This window comes from Rhincodon typus, chromosome 8 (assembly GCF_021869965.1).
Source record: "Rhincodon typus isolate 14 chromosome 8, sRhiTyp1.1, whole genome shotgun sequence".
Lineage (NCBI taxonomy): Eukaryota > Metazoa > Chordata > Chondrichthyes > Orectolobiformes > Rhincodontidae > Rhincodon > Rhincodon typus.
In genome coordinates this window covers 39,952,557-39,969,590 of record NC_063339.1, presented here as the reverse complement: position 1 = coordinate 39,969,590, position 17,034 = coordinate 39,952,557, and the positions used below count along the sequence as shown (strand labels likewise).

General features: G+C 42.1%; 1 protein-coding gene across 1 annotated transcript; it reads left to right on the top strand.

The window, feature by feature from the left end:
• Window positions 1-2,679: 2,679 nt before the first annotated feature.
• Window positions 2,680-16,811, top strand: vcpkmt (valosin containing protein lysine (K) methyltransferase). Its single transcript, XM_020522199.2, has 5 exons — window positions 2,680-2,945; window positions 7,013-7,123; window positions 10,675-10,747; window positions 13,718-13,837; window positions 14,373-16,811. The coding sequence occupies exons 1-5, from the start codon at window positions 2,701-2,703 to the stop codon at window positions 14,481-14,483; spliced, it is 660 nt and encodes a 219-aa protein (XP_020377788.1). The 5' UTR covers window positions 2,680-2,700; the 3' UTR covers window positions 14,484-16,811.
• The last annotated feature ends 223 nt before the right edge of the window (window positions 16,812-17,034 follow it).

The following is a 17,034-nucleotide window of genomic DNA, read 5'->3' as shown; positions in this document are numbered from 1 at the left end:
GGGGGGTGGGGGGAAGTTGGGATGGAGGAAGTGTGGACCAGGGTGTCCTGGAGGGAACAGTCCCTGCGGAAGGTGGACAAGGAAGGGGAGGGGAGTATGTATCAGGCATCTTGATGGAGGTGGTGGAAATAGCGTCTTTTGATCTTCTGGATGTGGATGCTGGTGGGATGGTAGGTAAGGATAAGGGGAACCCTGTCGCTGTTGCGGGAGGGAAGAGAAGGGGTGAGGGCGGAAGTGCGAGAGATGGGTAGGATGCGGTTGAGGGGCCTGTTGACAACGGTGCTGGGGCATCCTCGGTTGAGGAAGAAGGTGGACATTTTGGAGGCTCCCTTGTTGAAGTTTGCCTCATCTGAACATATACACAACGGAGACGGAGGAACTGAGAGAATGGAATGGAGTCTTTACAGGAGGCAGGGTGTGAGGATGTATAGTCCAGGTAGCTGAGAGTCAGTGGGTTTATAGTGAATATTAGTGGCCAGTCTATCCCCAGAAATGGAAACAGAGATGTCAAGGAAGGGAAGGGAGGAGTCAGCAATAGACCAGGGGAAAGTGAGGGCAGGGTGGAAATTGGAGGCAAAATTGATGAACATTTCCAATTCTGGACGAGAGAGGGAAGCAGCACTGATGATAGCATTGATGTATTGGAGAAAGAGTTGTGGGTGGGAGCTGGAATAGGACTGGAACAAGGAATGTTCCGCGTACCCCATGAAGAGACAGGCATAACTAGGGCCCATGTGGGTACCCATGGCCACCCCTCTGACCAGAAGAAAATGAGAGGAGTTAAAAGAGAAGTTGTTGAGGGTGAGGACGAGCTCGGCCAAGCAGAGGAGGGTAGTGGTGGGTGGGGATGGTTCAGGTCCTTGGTCCAAGAAGAAGCGGAGAGCCCTAAAACCCTCCTGGTGGGGAATGGACATGTAAAGGGATTGCACATCCATGGTAAAGAGGAGGCGGCTGGAACCTGCAAACTGGAAGTTTTGAAACTGGCGTAAGGCATCAGAGGAATCATGGATGTACATGGGCAAGGATTGGACCGGGGAGAGAAGACTAAGTCAAGGTAGGAAAAGATGAGTTCTGTGGGGGAGGAGCAGGCAAAAACAAATGGGTTTGCCCGGACAGTGCTGTTTGTGGTTTTTTTGGGAGGAAGTAGAAGCAAGCTGTGCGGGGTTGGGGGGCTATCAGCTTAGAAGCAGAGGTGGGGGAGATCACCGGATGAAATGAGATCAGTTACCATAGTAGATACAATGGCATGATGCATCATGGTGGGGGTCATGGTCCAGGGGAAGACAGGAGGAGGTATCTGAGAGCTGGCGCTTAGCCTCTGCAATGTAGAGGTCAGTATGCCAGACTACAATAGCGCCAGACTACAATAGCACCACCCTTATCGGCAGGCTTGATAACAAAGTTAGGGTTAGATCTGAGTGCACGGAGTGTAGTCAGTCTGGAGGGAGATAGGTTGGGTTTGGTGAGGGGGGGGACAGAGAAATTGAGGCGACTAATATCATGTTGACAGTTCTCAATGAACAGATCGAGTGCAGGTAAAAGGCCGGAGGGAGGGGTCCAGGTGGAGGGACAGAGTTGGAACTGGGCAAAGGGGTTTGTGGGACAGAGAGAGGACTCTTGTCCAAAAAATGAGCACAGAAGCGAAGACGGCGGAAGAAGAGTTTGGCATCATGTTGTACCTGAAATGTGTTAAGGTGGGGACGCAGAAAAATAAAGCTGAGGCCTTTGTTGAGTACAGAACGTTCAGCATCAGAGACCGGAAGGTTAGGAAGGAATGACAGGAGGTAGGGTTGGTGGAAGGGATGGTGTCAGTGGGAAGGGGAGGACAGGAAAGTTCCAGCGGGCCATGGGTATCTTTTGAGTTGTTGCATCTTGTGGGCCTTGATGCCTGGATGGAAAATATTCTTGTTCTGTTCTGAGGAAGGGTCACCGGACCTGAAACGTTAACTCTGTTTTTCCTTCACAGATGCTGCCACACCTGCTGAGCTTTTCCAACAACTTTGTTTTTGTTCTTGTTAGCACGGCATCAGCAAAGGGCTGCGCTTTATTCCTCTGCCCCCCACACCCTCCCCCCTCCTATTTTCTGTATTTAAACTGACGTTTTTCCAGCCTCCATCAGTTCTAAGGGGCACTAGACCCGAAACGCCATGCTGCCAAACCTGCTGAGCTTTTCCAGCAACTTCTGTTTTTGACTCCCACAACTACCTTAGCTACAGCTGCTTTCACCCACCCTCCTGCAAAAATACTATCCGATACTCCCAATTCCTCCGCCGTATCTGCTGCCAGGATGAAGCGTCCCACTCCAGAACATCCCAGGTATCCTCCTTAGATAACAAGGTGTAGAGCTGGATGAACACAGCAGGCCGAGCAGGAAAACTGACGTTTCGGGTCTGGACCCTTCTTCAGATATCCTCCTACTTCAGGGACGGTAGCCTGACGAATAACAGCACCTCCTGGAGACCAGCGTCTGACTGACGTTGTCAACCAAGCGTCCCATTGGTCCAGATTGAGCCAATGGCTCGCGCAGGCTGTCGAGCGCCCCGTCCGTTTGAATATAAGCGGCGCGGCGATTGGCTGCAGACTCTCCACTCCACTTTGTCCCCATCCTCCCCAACCCAATCCGGATCTTTCTGCTTCTTCCCGGCAGTGCTCACTACGCATGCTCCCAGTGTCGGTGAACACACAGGTCTTGCGGGGCTCATGGCTGCTGTCGAGCCTGGATATTTTGTGCGGCCGGTTAAGCTGCGATCCGGTGCCGAGCTCCGCATTAAGCAGTGTGACGCCGGCGATGTGGGCTGTGTGGTGTGGGACGCGGCACTGGTGCTGGCCAAGTACCTGGAGACCAACTCCTTCTACCGGGGGGGGCTTCACACCTTTACCGGGAGGAGCGTGGTGGAGCTGGGCTCAGGCACCGGACTAGTGGGGCTGATGGCTTCCGTTCTGGGGTAAAGCTCGACTCTGAACTGGTTTTTCGTTCGTCAGGAAGCGGGAGAAAGAAATCAAATGCTGGGTTAGAGTTTTGGTGCCTTCAGAATTCTGCACGCATCCCTTCATAAACGTTTGTAGACTGGTGATGTCTAAATTTCCTGAAAGAAACCAAACGGACAGTATTAATCTTTACGCTGTATAGGAGCCAAATTCCATGTAACATTTATAGGTTAATCCTAATCCCTTATTATTATTCCCTTATAGTTTATCGCCTTAAAGATCTTTTATCAGGGCACCCCTTTGCTACAGAAAAGTGCCCTCCCCAATTCAATAGTACTGGAAACGGTCCTTGTGGATTTTATGGATATACATGTAATATCAGAGCAAGGCTATTTCCAAAATTGAAACCAGTTCCAAGTTGTAATCACCCTCTGAAGAACGTGTGGGAATGGATATTTTATTGTTATATTTTGTGCGGCTGGTAGAGCTGCGGTCCGGTACCGAACTCCGTATCAAGGAACAAGGTGTAGAGCTGGATGAACACAGCAGGCCAGGCAGCATCATAGGAGCAGGAAGGCTGACGTTTCGGGCCTAGACCCTTCATCAGTCAGCCTTCCTGCTCCTATGATGCTGCTTGGCCTGCTGTGTTCATCCAGCTGTACACCTTGTTGTCTCAGATTCTCCAGCATCTGCAGTTCCTACTATCTCCGTATCAAGCAATGTGTTATAAGTTGGGAGTTGTTACTGTAGGTAACTTGCATAAAACAAACAACTACACAGAGGGTGGTTTGCGTGTGGAATGAGCTTCCCGAGGAAGTAATGGATGCAGGTACAGTTGCAATGTTTAAAACACATTTGGATAAGTACATGAATAGAAAAAGTTTTTGGAGGGATATGTAACAAAAACAAAGTTGCTGAAAAAGCTCAGCAGATCTGACAGCATCTATGAGGGGAAAAAAAAATCAGAGTTGATGTTTCGGTGACCCCTCCTCAGGGATATAGGCCAGGAACAGGCAGGTGGGACTAGTTTAGTTTGGAATTATGTTCAGCATGGACTGGCTGGACCAACGGGTCTGTTTCCATGCTCGTTGACTCTGTGCAGATACTGAAAATCCGAAACGTGCAGAAAGTGCTGGAGGAACTCTGGTTTGGCAGTATTGATAGAGAGAGAAACAGTAAATATTTCGATTCTGACAAAGGTTCATTGGAACCTTCTGTCGAAAGGTGACTGGACTGAAAATGTTGTCTGAACTGCTGAGTGTCTCCAACACTTTGTGTTTTTTAAGCAACTTGCATTCTACTTCCTGTATCTTCAGGACATTATTAGTTAAAGTAAATAATGAAAATTACAACTGTCATCGCCATGACCATTACCCCACCCAACCTATGTTCATTCTGTAGACCACTGGCTGAATTGTAGCTACATAACCAGCTTACCGATGTTTTATGGCTTTTTTTAATCCAATCATTCATGGGATGTGGTGGCATTGGCTGGACCAGCATTTATTGCCCTCTGGGCAGTTAAGAATCAACCACTTTGCTGTGGGTCTGGAGTCACATGTAGGCTAGACCAGATTAAAAATGACAGATTTCCTTCCCAAGAAGACATTAGTGAATCAGATGGATTTTTCCTGACAACCAGCAATGGTTTCATAGTCATTGTTCAACTCTTAATTCCAGATTATTATTGAATTCGAATTCAAATTCCACCATCTGCCACAGTGGCATTCAAACCCAGGTTCCAGAATAATACCTGGATAACCATCTAGCAATAATACCATGTGGTTGTTGCCTACCCATATCAAAAGCATGCATTTATATATCTTGAATATAGTTCAAAGGAACATGATCAGACAAAAAATGCCACCAATCTGCAAATGAGGTATTAAGATTAGTGAAGAGGAGTACTGTCTCAAAGAACCAGGTTTAAGAAGTGTTTTGAATTTTGATTCCTGGAATGGCATGCAGGATGAAGGAGAGAGCAAGACACTGAAAACTTTTGGGGAAGGTAGTTCCAGAGTTCGGGACCTAAACAGGAAAGATACAACTAATGGTACTGGGTGATGAGAATTGGGGATGCAGATAAAGCAAAGAATTGAACAGTGCAGAGATATCAGGATTGTATGGTTGAAAGGTTACAGAGATGGGAAGGTGATAGATGATATTTAGTGTGTGTTATAGCCATAGTCGTATAGCCTGGAAACAGATTGTTCTGTCCAACTCTTCCATGCTGACCAAGTTTCCCAAACTAAATAGTCCCACTTGCCTGCATTTGGCCCGTATCCCTCTAAACCTTTCCTATTCGTGCACCTATCCAAGTGTTTTTTAAATGTTGTAACTGTACCTGAATCTACCACTTCCTCTGGTAGTTCATTCCACATATGAACCACTCTGTGTGGAAAAGTTGTCCTTCAGGTACCTTTTAAATCGTTTTGGTTTCAATTTAAAAGTATGCCCCCTTGTTTTGATTGCATACCTTCCCCCACCCCAGGGAAAAGATTTTGCTATTCATTCTCCCTATGCCCCACATGATTTTACAGACCTCTACAAGATTACCCCTCAACCTCCTCTATGCTTCAGTGAAGAAAGTTTCAGTCTATCCAGCTTCTTGTAACTCCTGCCCTCCAGTCCTGGCAAGATCCTGGTAAATCTTTTCTGAACCCACTCCAATTTAATAATATCCTCCTATAGCAGGGCATGGACAACAATGGTATGCAGATGGAATGTGTAAGGAAGCTTTAGAGTAGTGGAGGAAAGTTTTAAAAGTATGAATAAGGGTTTTATCTGCAGATAAGCTGAGACAGGGATTGGCACTGTTAGGTCCTTTGTGATGGAGAGGATATGAGGATGCAGGTTCAACTCTGGGTCAAATGCCTCTGAGCTTTCAGTCAATTGTCAAAACATGAGTTCACTTGGCTCTGACATTTTATCAGGCAGCTGCACGTTTCTGATTCAGGCCTTGTAAATGGATGATGTACTGTGGGGATTCAGGAATGATTTACTCACCTCAGAATTCCTGCTTTCTGACTTATTCTTGTAGCCACAGTTCAGTTTCTGGACAATGCTAACCCTTTGTATTTGATAGTGGAGGATTCAGCAATGGTAATACTGTTGAATTTTGTAGTGAGGATGTTCAATTCACTCTTGTTTGAGATGGTCATTGCCTGGCACTTGTACAGCACAAATATTGCTTGCCACTTATTAGTCCAAACTCAAGTCTTGTTACATATGGATGTCAACTTATTTAGTATCTGAGGAGTTGCAAAGTGTAGTGAACACTGTGCAATCATCATATTGTGGGGAAGAAGAAAGGTCACTGAAGATGATTGGGCCTAAAACATTACCATGAGAAACTTCTGCAGCACTGCCCTGAGATTGAGATGATTGAGATTCCACAACCACAGCAATCTTCCTTTCTTATATGACTCCAACTAATTGAGAGTTTCCCCCTTTATTCCCAATGACTTCAATTGTACTGAAGCTCCTCACACTGTACTGATCAAAATCTCACCTCAGGAATTTAGTTCCTTGCTTGAGTTAAGACCAATGTTGTCATGAAATCTGGAGCCAAGTGACTAACAAAACCAAATTAAGCACGAATGAACATTATTGGGGAATATATTTACCAGTTGATAGCACTATTGACATTACCTTCCATTACTGTCTTAATTATTGAGAGTAGACTGGCATGGGAGCAATAAGCCAGATCACATTTGTCCCTCCTTTTTATAGATGGGACTTAATTGGTTTAGTTTTTACATTGTTGACTAGATGCCAGTGTTGTAGCTGTACTGGAGCAGCTGGGTCAATAATGCAGTAAGTTCTCAGACTATCCTTGCACACCACAGCTAGATGTTAGCAGGATCCATGACATTCGCTGTATCTTTTTGATCAGTTGGTATGAATCGAGTTGGCTGAAGATTTGCATCTGGGATGATGAGGGACCCCAACAGCAGCTTGCGATTGATCATCCACATGGCACTTCTCACTGAAGATAATTATAGTTGTACAATCAGATGTAAGATGTTTTAAAGTTTTACTTTTGATTTTAATTCAAAGCTTACAGATTTCTTATGTTTTCCAGGGCACATGTCACAGTCACAGATCTTGAAGACATGCAGGAGTTACTTAACATAAACATCAGTGATAACAAGCACTTGGTTACTGGTTCTATTGAAGCCAAGGTACTTAAATGGTTTGTACTTGTTTAACTTTAAAATAAAGTAATTGTTCATCATCCTCTGCATGCCAGATGTTTAATCAAGCTTGTAAAGGGGGAGCATTAAATGGAAGAGGCGAAACTATCATAGGGATTGTCAAGGATATTTAATATTTCTCTTGAAACTTTGTGATTGTTCTGCTTTTCCATGAAGATTCAGAAATGCTTCCCCTAGATCACTTCCATTTACTCCTTTTTTTTTGTCAGTGCAGGAATATCTTTAGATGAACAATTAATCTGTACTTTAGTTCCAAGGTATAATTTCTGCCTACTGACACCAGATGGCATTGACGACTTTAGTTTCAAGAAGAGGAACTTTTCAGGCAGTTCTTCCAGTCTTATCAGCTAATCGAGGTGAGAGAGAGAAACTTGACCCGAAATAATTTTATTTTTCTTAGGTTTTGCTCATCTCATTCTCTTTGTTGCTCTGAAAATTAACTTTTTTTAATCACGTGGATACTAAAGAAGGGATAAATCATGATTTGTGTTAATAGTTTTAATACTTGAACAGTTAGGGAACAAAATGAATTTTGAAGCTTTTGTGGATGGGTTATGGGCTCAGGAGGTACATACACTAATACTTGGTATTTATCTAAATATGATTCGTGAAACTTTGTTCAGATTTATTGTTCTTAGATGCTGGTCTGAGAGCCTAGTAAGCCCACCTACACTTTCTTAAACTCTTTCTATACAGGACTCCAAATATAAAGAATACATTTGGACTAGGAATATTATCTAGAAGCAGTCTTCCGGTCAGGTCCTTTTTGATATAGTGTTTGACCAGGCAATCAGAATCTGTTTGTTTCAGAAATTTTATTGTGAATGTGTATGGAGGTTCAGGAGAAGAATTAATTTAAACTTAAAGCACTCTAACTGTCACAAAGAATTTCCCAATTAATAACTTTTGAAAAGTCATCCTTGTTCATGGGTAAATATGTAGTTTGCATCAGTGAAAATCCCACCGTAGGAAAGTAAATAAATGTGGGTTTTGGTGATTTAGGATGGACAGTCAGAAGGAGAAAGCCTTGCTTTAAAGATAAAGCATTCTGTTAACTATTGTCTGAAACATAATGTAATGTTCCATTTGAAAAATTGCATAACCAACAATGTAACTATTCTTCATATGGCACTGAGGCTTGGATCATGTAATCAAGTCTTAAACCTGGTATGAAAGCACAACATTTTTTGCTGAACTGCGCGCTACCAGCTGACCAAAGCTAATATCAAATGTGCTAAACTGTTTTGATTCTATTGACATTCAAAAACTGGATGCAGAAAAGGAGTTAGGATCAAAATGGTTCTCAAGGACTTTGAGTTTGTTTAGTTTGTATCATTGATCTTTGATAATGGAATTGTTTGTATATAATTACAATTGGTTATGCAAAAATGTAGAAGATTAGTGTGTAAATCTGACTATTTTGTTAAAATGGAGGGGATGCCTGTTGTATAGACATTATTGAACTAGGGGTATAAATAGTTACCATTTTATAGAGTGCCTAATGGCTACTTTCTTTATTTATATCTCTGCAGTTACACTCCCACTTCTGAATCAGTGTGTTTTGTGATTTGGATGTGAAAAAATGGCAACATAGTATTGGGTGACATGCCAATCCTAGATTGAACTGTGAGCCATTTTTTATCCATTCATAGAATGTGCGTGTTGCTTACTAGGCCTTCATATACTGCTAATCCCAAGGTGTCCCGGGAAGGTGGTTGTGAGTTCCCTTCCGAAAAAGCTGCAGTCCTTAAGTTGCGCGAAAGGGGAGGACATTTCATCACACTTCTGACTTGTGGCTTGTAAGTGGTGGAAAGCCACACCCCCATGTTGATAGTAGGAATTCAGCGATGGTGATACCTATGAACATCAAGGTGTGATGGTTAGATTCTGTTGTTAGAGGGGGTTATTGCCTGGCATTTGCATGATGTGAATGTTACTTACCTCTTATCAGTCCAAGTCTGATGTTGTCCAAGTCTTGGCGCAATTGTGGCGTCTCACATGGTGATAAAGATTGTGTCATCATCGGTGAACTTCCCCCACTTCTAATTTCAAGATGGCGTGAAGGTCATTGATGAAGCAGCTAAAGATGATTGGGACCTGGGACACTATCCTAAGAAAATAAGGGCTCTTGTGGCACAATAGTGTCCTTACCACTGGACCAGGAGATCTGGGTTCAAGTCCCACCTGCTTCAGAAGTGTTTAGTAACATCTCTGAACAGGTTGATTAGAGAATATCTATCCTAAGGAACTAGGGCCGTTGTGGTGGTGTCCCTATTTTGAGCCAGGAAGTCTGGGTTGAAGTTCCACTTTTCCAAAGGTGTGTTTTAACATATCTGAATAGGTTGATTACAGAATATCTGTCCTGAGGAACTTGAGCAGTGATGTCCTTGGATTGAAATGATTGACATACAAAAACCACAACTGTCTTCTTTGTGCTAGGTATGACTCCAACGAATGGAGAGTTTACTCCCGATTCCCATTGATTTCAATTTTGATAGGACTCCCTGATGTCATATTGTGCTTGATAAAATGCTGCCTTGATGTTAATGGTAATTGCTGTCAGTTCAACTCTTTTGTCCAAGTTTGACCAAGGCAATGATGAGGTCAGGAGCAGCGTTGCTCCCAAATTGTGCGACAGGGAAAAGCAGTTTATTCCTTTGCACATGTAGCTTGATAGCGTTGTTGATGATCCCTTCCATTGCTTTGCTGACAATTGAGAGTAGACTGGTAGAGTACTACTTGGCTGGGTTGGACTTTTTATGATTCTTGTGGAATGGGTGTATCAAGCAATTTTCCATTGTCAGGTAGATACCAATGTTGTAGCCTGATTGAAACAGCTTGGCTAGGGGATTGGCTAGCTCTGGAGTGCACATTTTCAGAATGTTGTCAGGGCCATTTCTTTTGGGAATCCAGTGCCTCTAACTCATGGAGTGAATCAAATTCACTGAAGACTGTGATGCTGGGGACCTCGTGATGAGGTTGATCTGGCTGAAGATTGATACAAGTGCTACAGATTTGTCTTCAAACGTACTATACTTTGATGCAAAAACTAGATTATTTCTGTTCTCTGTTAGTCTACTTTGGCTGTTTTTTGCTGAGGTATTGATTCTTTCAAAGCATGATATTGCTGTCACTCCTAATATTATCAGAAAGCCACTTCACTGGCACAAATCTACTTTGTTTCCTCTCGAGCAATGCAGAGCAAACAGGAAAAAGTTTAACATCCTATCTGCGCTGTTTTGGAATGAATTCACAACGCGATTTTGCATGCATATGCTGTGAACATCTGGAACTTGTTGCCAAAGAGACTGTGGATAGTACTCGGTCAATTAAAGTTGTCAAGAGTGACGTTCACTTTTGCTAGGCAACAGGATTGAGAAATTGATTTAAAGATGGGTAAATGAAGTTCTGGTACAGATCATCTAAAATCTAATTGAATGGTGGAGCAGGTTCAAAACAATAAATTACTTACTCATTTTTCTCTGTATCAGAATTGCAGCTGTAATGTCTTTCTACCAATATTTTTCAGGGGTGAAAGTGTGAAAGACCTTCCACCTGAGCCAGACTACATTCTTGTGGCGGACTGTATTTACTATGAGCAGGTATGTGTACTTGGGATTTTCCCAAACTAATGTACATTTTATAAGGAGGCTGCTCTTGAACTTTGTTTTTAGTTTGATACATGCAATAAAAATATTTTCACAGAAAAATCAAATTGTGTTCTCCTCATCACATGCAAAGAGCAGATGATGAATGTAGCTTCTGTAAATGTGATTAATTTAGTAATAGTTCTTCATGCAGCTTAAATATATCTTTGAATTTTAAATGTGAGAAATTAAAAAATGTTTCTTTATATAATGCAATGAACAAACTCTGTGCATTGATGGAACATCAAATTGTCTGTAAAGCTATTGTATGCACGTATGCATTAATCTCCATTTGTTGTTAAAATGAGAAATGCTTATTGATTAGGAAACCACTGTTTTGTCTGACTTCATTAAAGCAACCCAAAACTAAACATACTGCCGTATATCTTCCCACAATTTTGTGTTGTCCTCTGTGCTATTTATAAAGTTCAACTTTTGAACTATGTTTGCACATATGTAGTGTTTAGACTTGCACTGTCCTTTGGTTAAGATTAGGAATACAAAAATTTTGAATACTCTTGATTTTAATGGTTAAACTTAATCTTCAAAGAATTAAATGTAAAGGGGGTTTGTGAGGCAGTTGTACTGTCAAGTTCCACCTGCTACAGAGTCGTATCATAACATACCTGAAGAGATTGATAAAAATTTGGAATTGAATGTAGCAAAATTTTACAAAATGTTCACTTGTGCAGTTTTTTTGTTGGCTCGGATATCTATATTTTAAGTATAAAAAGAAAATTGAAGCATCATGCAGCATTTGTGGAGAAGAAAGATGGGGTTAGTGTTGCTGGCCAATTACTTTTTGTCAGCAGCTTCCCTTCCTTTTTCACAAATGCTGTCTGACCTTATGAGTATTTCCAGCACTGTCTGGTTATTTCACTTCTTGCTATATTTTAACCTTTCCACTGAGGATGATCTCAACAAAATCTTTGAATCCTTTGAGTCAACTGGGATTTATAAAATAAGAGTTTACACACTCCTTATTAGAGTAATAAAGCTCCATTTGGAAGCAATATTTTTAAGTCTACATGACAACAGCATAAACACTAATTTTAATTTTTCTGTTCATTCCAATTCTGCCAATTGCAATTTCATTTTTACTTGAACTTACATTATTTTTAAGTAATCCAACTTGACCTTTTTTTAAAAACTTAACTCTCCATCTTCCAGTCATTTTGAAGACGGGCAGAACTCTCAAAATTGATTTTCATTGGTTGAAACCTAACTGCAAACTTTCTTTGCTAATTGAATGTAGTGTATCTAGACTTCCAAAAAGCTTTTGACAAGGTCCCACGCGAGATCAGTAAGCAAAGTTAAAGGTCATGGTATCAGAGATAATGATGTGGATAAAGAACTGGTTGACAGACAGGAAGCAGAGAGTTGGAATAAACAGGTCCTTCTCAGAGTGGCGAGCAGTGATGAGTGGGGTACTGCAAGGCTCAGTGCTGGGACCCCAGCTATTCATAATACGCATTATATACAAAGGAACTGAATACACTATCTCCAAATTTGCAGACAGCACTAAGCTGTGTGTGCTGTGAGGAGGATGCTAAGAGGCTGCAGAGTGACTTGGACAGGCTGGCTGAGTGGGCAAATACTTGGCAAATACCATATAATGTGGATAAATGTGAAGTTATCTACATTGGTGGCAAAAACAGGAAAACAGATTATTATCCGAATGGTAGCAGTTTAGGAAAAGGGGAGGTGCAACAAGACCTGGGTATCATGGTGGAACAGTCGCTGAAGGTTGGCATGCAGATGCAGCAGGTGGTGAGGAAAGCTAATGGCATGCTGACCTTCATAGCGAGAGGATTTTAGTATAGGAGTAAGGATGTCTTGCTGCAGTTAAACAGGGCCTTGGTGAGGCCTCACCTTGAGTACTGCGTGCAGTTTTGATCTCCTAGTCTGAGAAAGGACGTCTTGCATCATTTCTATGACCCTTTGATCTTTTGCTTATAAATTCTCTGTCTGATGCTACCTCTCTCTCTGACACCTGAAGAAGGAGTGAGACTCAAAGCTTGTGTCTTCAAATAAACCTGTTGGACTATAATCTGGTGTTGTGTGACTTTTAACCCTGTCCACCCTAGTCTAATACCGGCACCTCCACATCATTGCTATTGAGGGAGTCCAGCAAAGGTTCACCAGACCTGGGATGTCAGGACTGACCTAAGAAAGATTGGATCGACTGAACTTGTACTCACTGGAATTTAGAAGAATAAGGAGGGATCTCCTAGAAACATATATAATCCTGAAGGGACTGGACTAGCTAAATGCAGGAAGAATGTTCCTGATGTTGGAGAAGTCCAGAACTATGGGGTCACAGTCTAAGAATAAGGGGTAAGCCATTCAGGACTGAGATGAGAAAGAAGTTTTCACTCAAAGTTGTGAATCTGCAGAATTCTCTACCACAGAAAGCTGTTGGGACCTGTTTGTTAGATACATTCAAGAGGGAGCTGGGGCTGGCCCTTGTGGCTAGAGGGATTAAGGGGTATGGAGAGAAAGCGGGAATGGGATCCTGAAATTGTGTGATCAGCCATTAACATGATCATATTGAATGGCAGTGCAGGGTCGAAGAGCCGAATAACCACCTCCTGCACCTAGTTTGTATGTTTCTATGTAAGCTGTATTATGTTCTGTTTATTTCTGACATTTAAAAATAACATAGTACTTTTAATCATGCATCAAATTATCTTTGTTTTCATAGGAATTTCTAACTTGAAAACCTCAAATTTTCAGTTTTGTATGAGTTTAAATTCCTATTTTAATATTTTCTCTTTAACACTTTTTTTAAAAAAAAATGCCTAAGTTGTACTCTGTGATTGTTCAGGTTTTCTGATATTGTATAAGTGTGAGTTTGAAAAAAACATAATATTTGTAATGTGCAAAACATGAACGTGTAGTTTCAACAATATACTGGTGTTGCAGTCCCTAGAGCCTCTACTGAGGACGCTGAAGGAGCTTGCAGGGAAGAATAGCTGCATCATATGTTGCTATGAAGAGAGGACAATGGGAAACAACCCTGAAATAGAGATTTGTTTTTTTAAGGTAAATTTCATGAAAATAATTATCACATTTATTGTTTCAGATTAACCTGGTTAATGCTGTAGCTTTAGTAGGAACAAACCAGCAATTAGAATTTGCTTTGAATTAGGCTTATGGAGAAAATGGTGGGACAAATGGTCTCCTTCTATGATGTGCAGCTTGCTGAGATCACTTACAAAATGTAGTAAGAAAGATAGCATTTTATTTGTATAATTGTTTGGGAGACATTTCTGTTTTAATTTGAGCTAACTTTCTTTAGTGGTTGAACCTAAGATTGATTTATGTTTGACCATATATAAAGAAATTACTTTTAGCAGTCAGGAGATGTTGTTGACTAGTGCCCATGTTATTGCTGGAGTTACTGTACTGTCTAGTAATGAAGATATCCACAGGTTTAGACTTTTGTAATTTCTCTACTCAACTGTTTTAAAAAAGAATAAAATTGAGATTATATGGTGAATCATTTTGAACTCATTCCCTTTATTTATTGATTGAAGTATGTGCAATATTAGCTTTTGACTTTTCTTGTTATGTTCAGCTTTTGCAGACTGATTTTGAAATAGAAGAGATTCCATTGGACAGGCATGATGAGGAATACAGAAGTGAAGACATTCATATTTTACACATAAAGAGGAAAGGAATTCATTGAGGTTTCTTTTTCTTGAATCTTCTTTTGTTTTCAAACACCCCCCAAAAATTCAACCACTACTACAGCAATAAATGTATACTTTTTTTTTAAAAAACATAGCTCATGAAATGACATTTAGTACGTGGATGTTACCTCTTCACAGAATGTCATTACATTATTATGTTTCAGTTGTCATCAGTATTCTCTCTAACATTTATCCTGGCTGTATGCAAGCTGTATCATTATGTTACAGATTTGTTTGAAACTGTAGTTAATTTGTATAATGATATTGTAGGAGAGAGGTGTTCATTCTCTGATTTGTTTGTAGTTCATTAACAGGTTTGTTGTCATGAGTTGTGACATGATACAGCATGTCTTAATGTTGGATTTAACCTCTGCTAAGTCTAATTGTGTGAATACTATGGAATGTTCTGACAGACCCCTGGTACTCTCCTAGACCATTGTTCTTTTGGATTTTTCTTATGCTTCTGTAAAAAGGGAATTCCAAATGTTTGTTGAGGGTCCTCCACCTTCTCCAAGATTTTCAATTCGCCAGCCCCCAACACCTCATCTTTACCATGGATATTCAGTCTCTGTACACCTCTATCCCCCATGAGGAGGACCTAAAAGCTCTCCCTTTCTTCCTGTCCCACAGGCCCAACCAGTTGCCCTCCTTCAACACCCTTGTTTGGCGGAACTAGTCCTCACCCTCAACAGTTTTTCCTTTGATTCCTCCCACTTCCGACACCAAAGGGCTGGCTATGGCCACTGGCATCGGTCCAAGCTATGCCTGCCTCTTCGTCGGATATGTGGAACAGACTCCCTTCTGCAGCTACACCAGTACCATCCCTCCCCTCTTCCTCCGCTACATTGATGATTGTATCAGTGCTGCCTCATGCTCCCACGAGGAGCTCTAATAGTTCATCCACTTCACCAACACCTTTCACCCTGACCTCAAATTCATCTGGACCATCTCTGACACCTCCCTCCCCTTCCTGGACCTCTCCATCTTCATCTCCGGCAACTGACTTAGCACTGAAATCCATTTCAAACCCACTGACTTGCACAGCTACTTCGACTACACCTCCTCTCACCTGCCCTCCTGTGATCCCATACTCCTAATTTCTCTGCCGTATCTGCTCCCACGATGAAGTGTTCCACTCCTGGAAGGACTGTAATTTCACCTCTCCTGTGATTCATAATGCCCTCAACCGCATCTCCTGCATTTCCTGCACTTCTGCCCTCAAAACCCCTCCCCCTAACAACAAAGAGGATAGAGTCCTCCTGGTCCTCACATATCACCCCACCAATCTCCAAATCTAACGCGTCATTCTCCGCCATATTCGTCACCTGCAATCAGACCCCACCACCAAAAAGATATTTCCTTCCCTAGCCGTAACTGCTGTCCATAGGAACCGCTCACTCCACGACTCCCTTGTCAGCTCCACACTCCCCACCAACCTTTCCACCACACGGGGCATAGGAAGTGCTACACCTGCCCCTGCACCTCCCCTCTCCCCTCTCCCCTCCGTTCAAGGTCCCAAACAGTTATTCCAAATCCAGCAGAGATTCACCTGTACATCTAACCTGGTCTCTTGCCTCTGTTGCTCCCGATGTGTTCTCCTCCATATCGGAGAGACCAAGCGCAGACTCAGTGACCGATTCGTAGAGAATCTGTGCTCTGTACGCTCCAGTCAACACCACCTTCCAGTTGCCAGCCATTCCAACTCCACCTCCCACTCCCTTGGCGACATGTCCATTCTTGGACCTCGTCCACTATCAAAATAAGGCCACATGTAACTTGGAGGAACAACACCTTATTATCCGCCTCAGGAGCTTACAGCCCAATGGCCTCAGCATAGAGTTCACTAGCTTCAAAATCTCCCCACCCTGGCCTCATCTTATCTTATGTCCAGCCCTCCCTCTTATCTTTGCCTCCTTGACCTGATGCAGCCTGTCCATCTTCCTCCTCACCTATCTGCTGCTACTGACCAATCTCTACAACCCCCTACCTGCATCCACCTATCACCATCCCACCTACCTTTCCCCCAGCCCCATTCCCTCCCTCTATTTATTTCTGAGCTCCCTTCCCAGTCCTGATGAAGGGTCCAGACCCAAACAATTGACTTTCCTGCACCTCCAGTGCAGTCTGACCTGCTGTGTTTCTCAGCTCCACACTTTATCAATTCAGAATGTTAGTTGGTTTTCAACAGTGATGTTGTTGATCACGTTTGAAAACTGCTGAATTAACTGTTTTGCAATGTTAATGTGTGCAATATTTTCAACACAAGTTTGAAAATGACCTGATTTTGAAGTTCTTTAATTTTGAAATTATTAAATAATTACACACCTGTATATTGCACCTTTCCTTGCTTGAGCTGTTAGACTTGCCTAAACTATAGGCTATTTTATTATAAAGTCTTAGTTACTTATTTTGAGTTTTGTATAAACATTTAAAAAATACCTTGTTATTAATTACTGTTGGCACATTCATATAGGAGAAGCCAAATGTAAAGAAAGTTAATTTTCCATCTCTGACTCTTGGTTTAAATCTGCTTACTTGAAGCCAGTA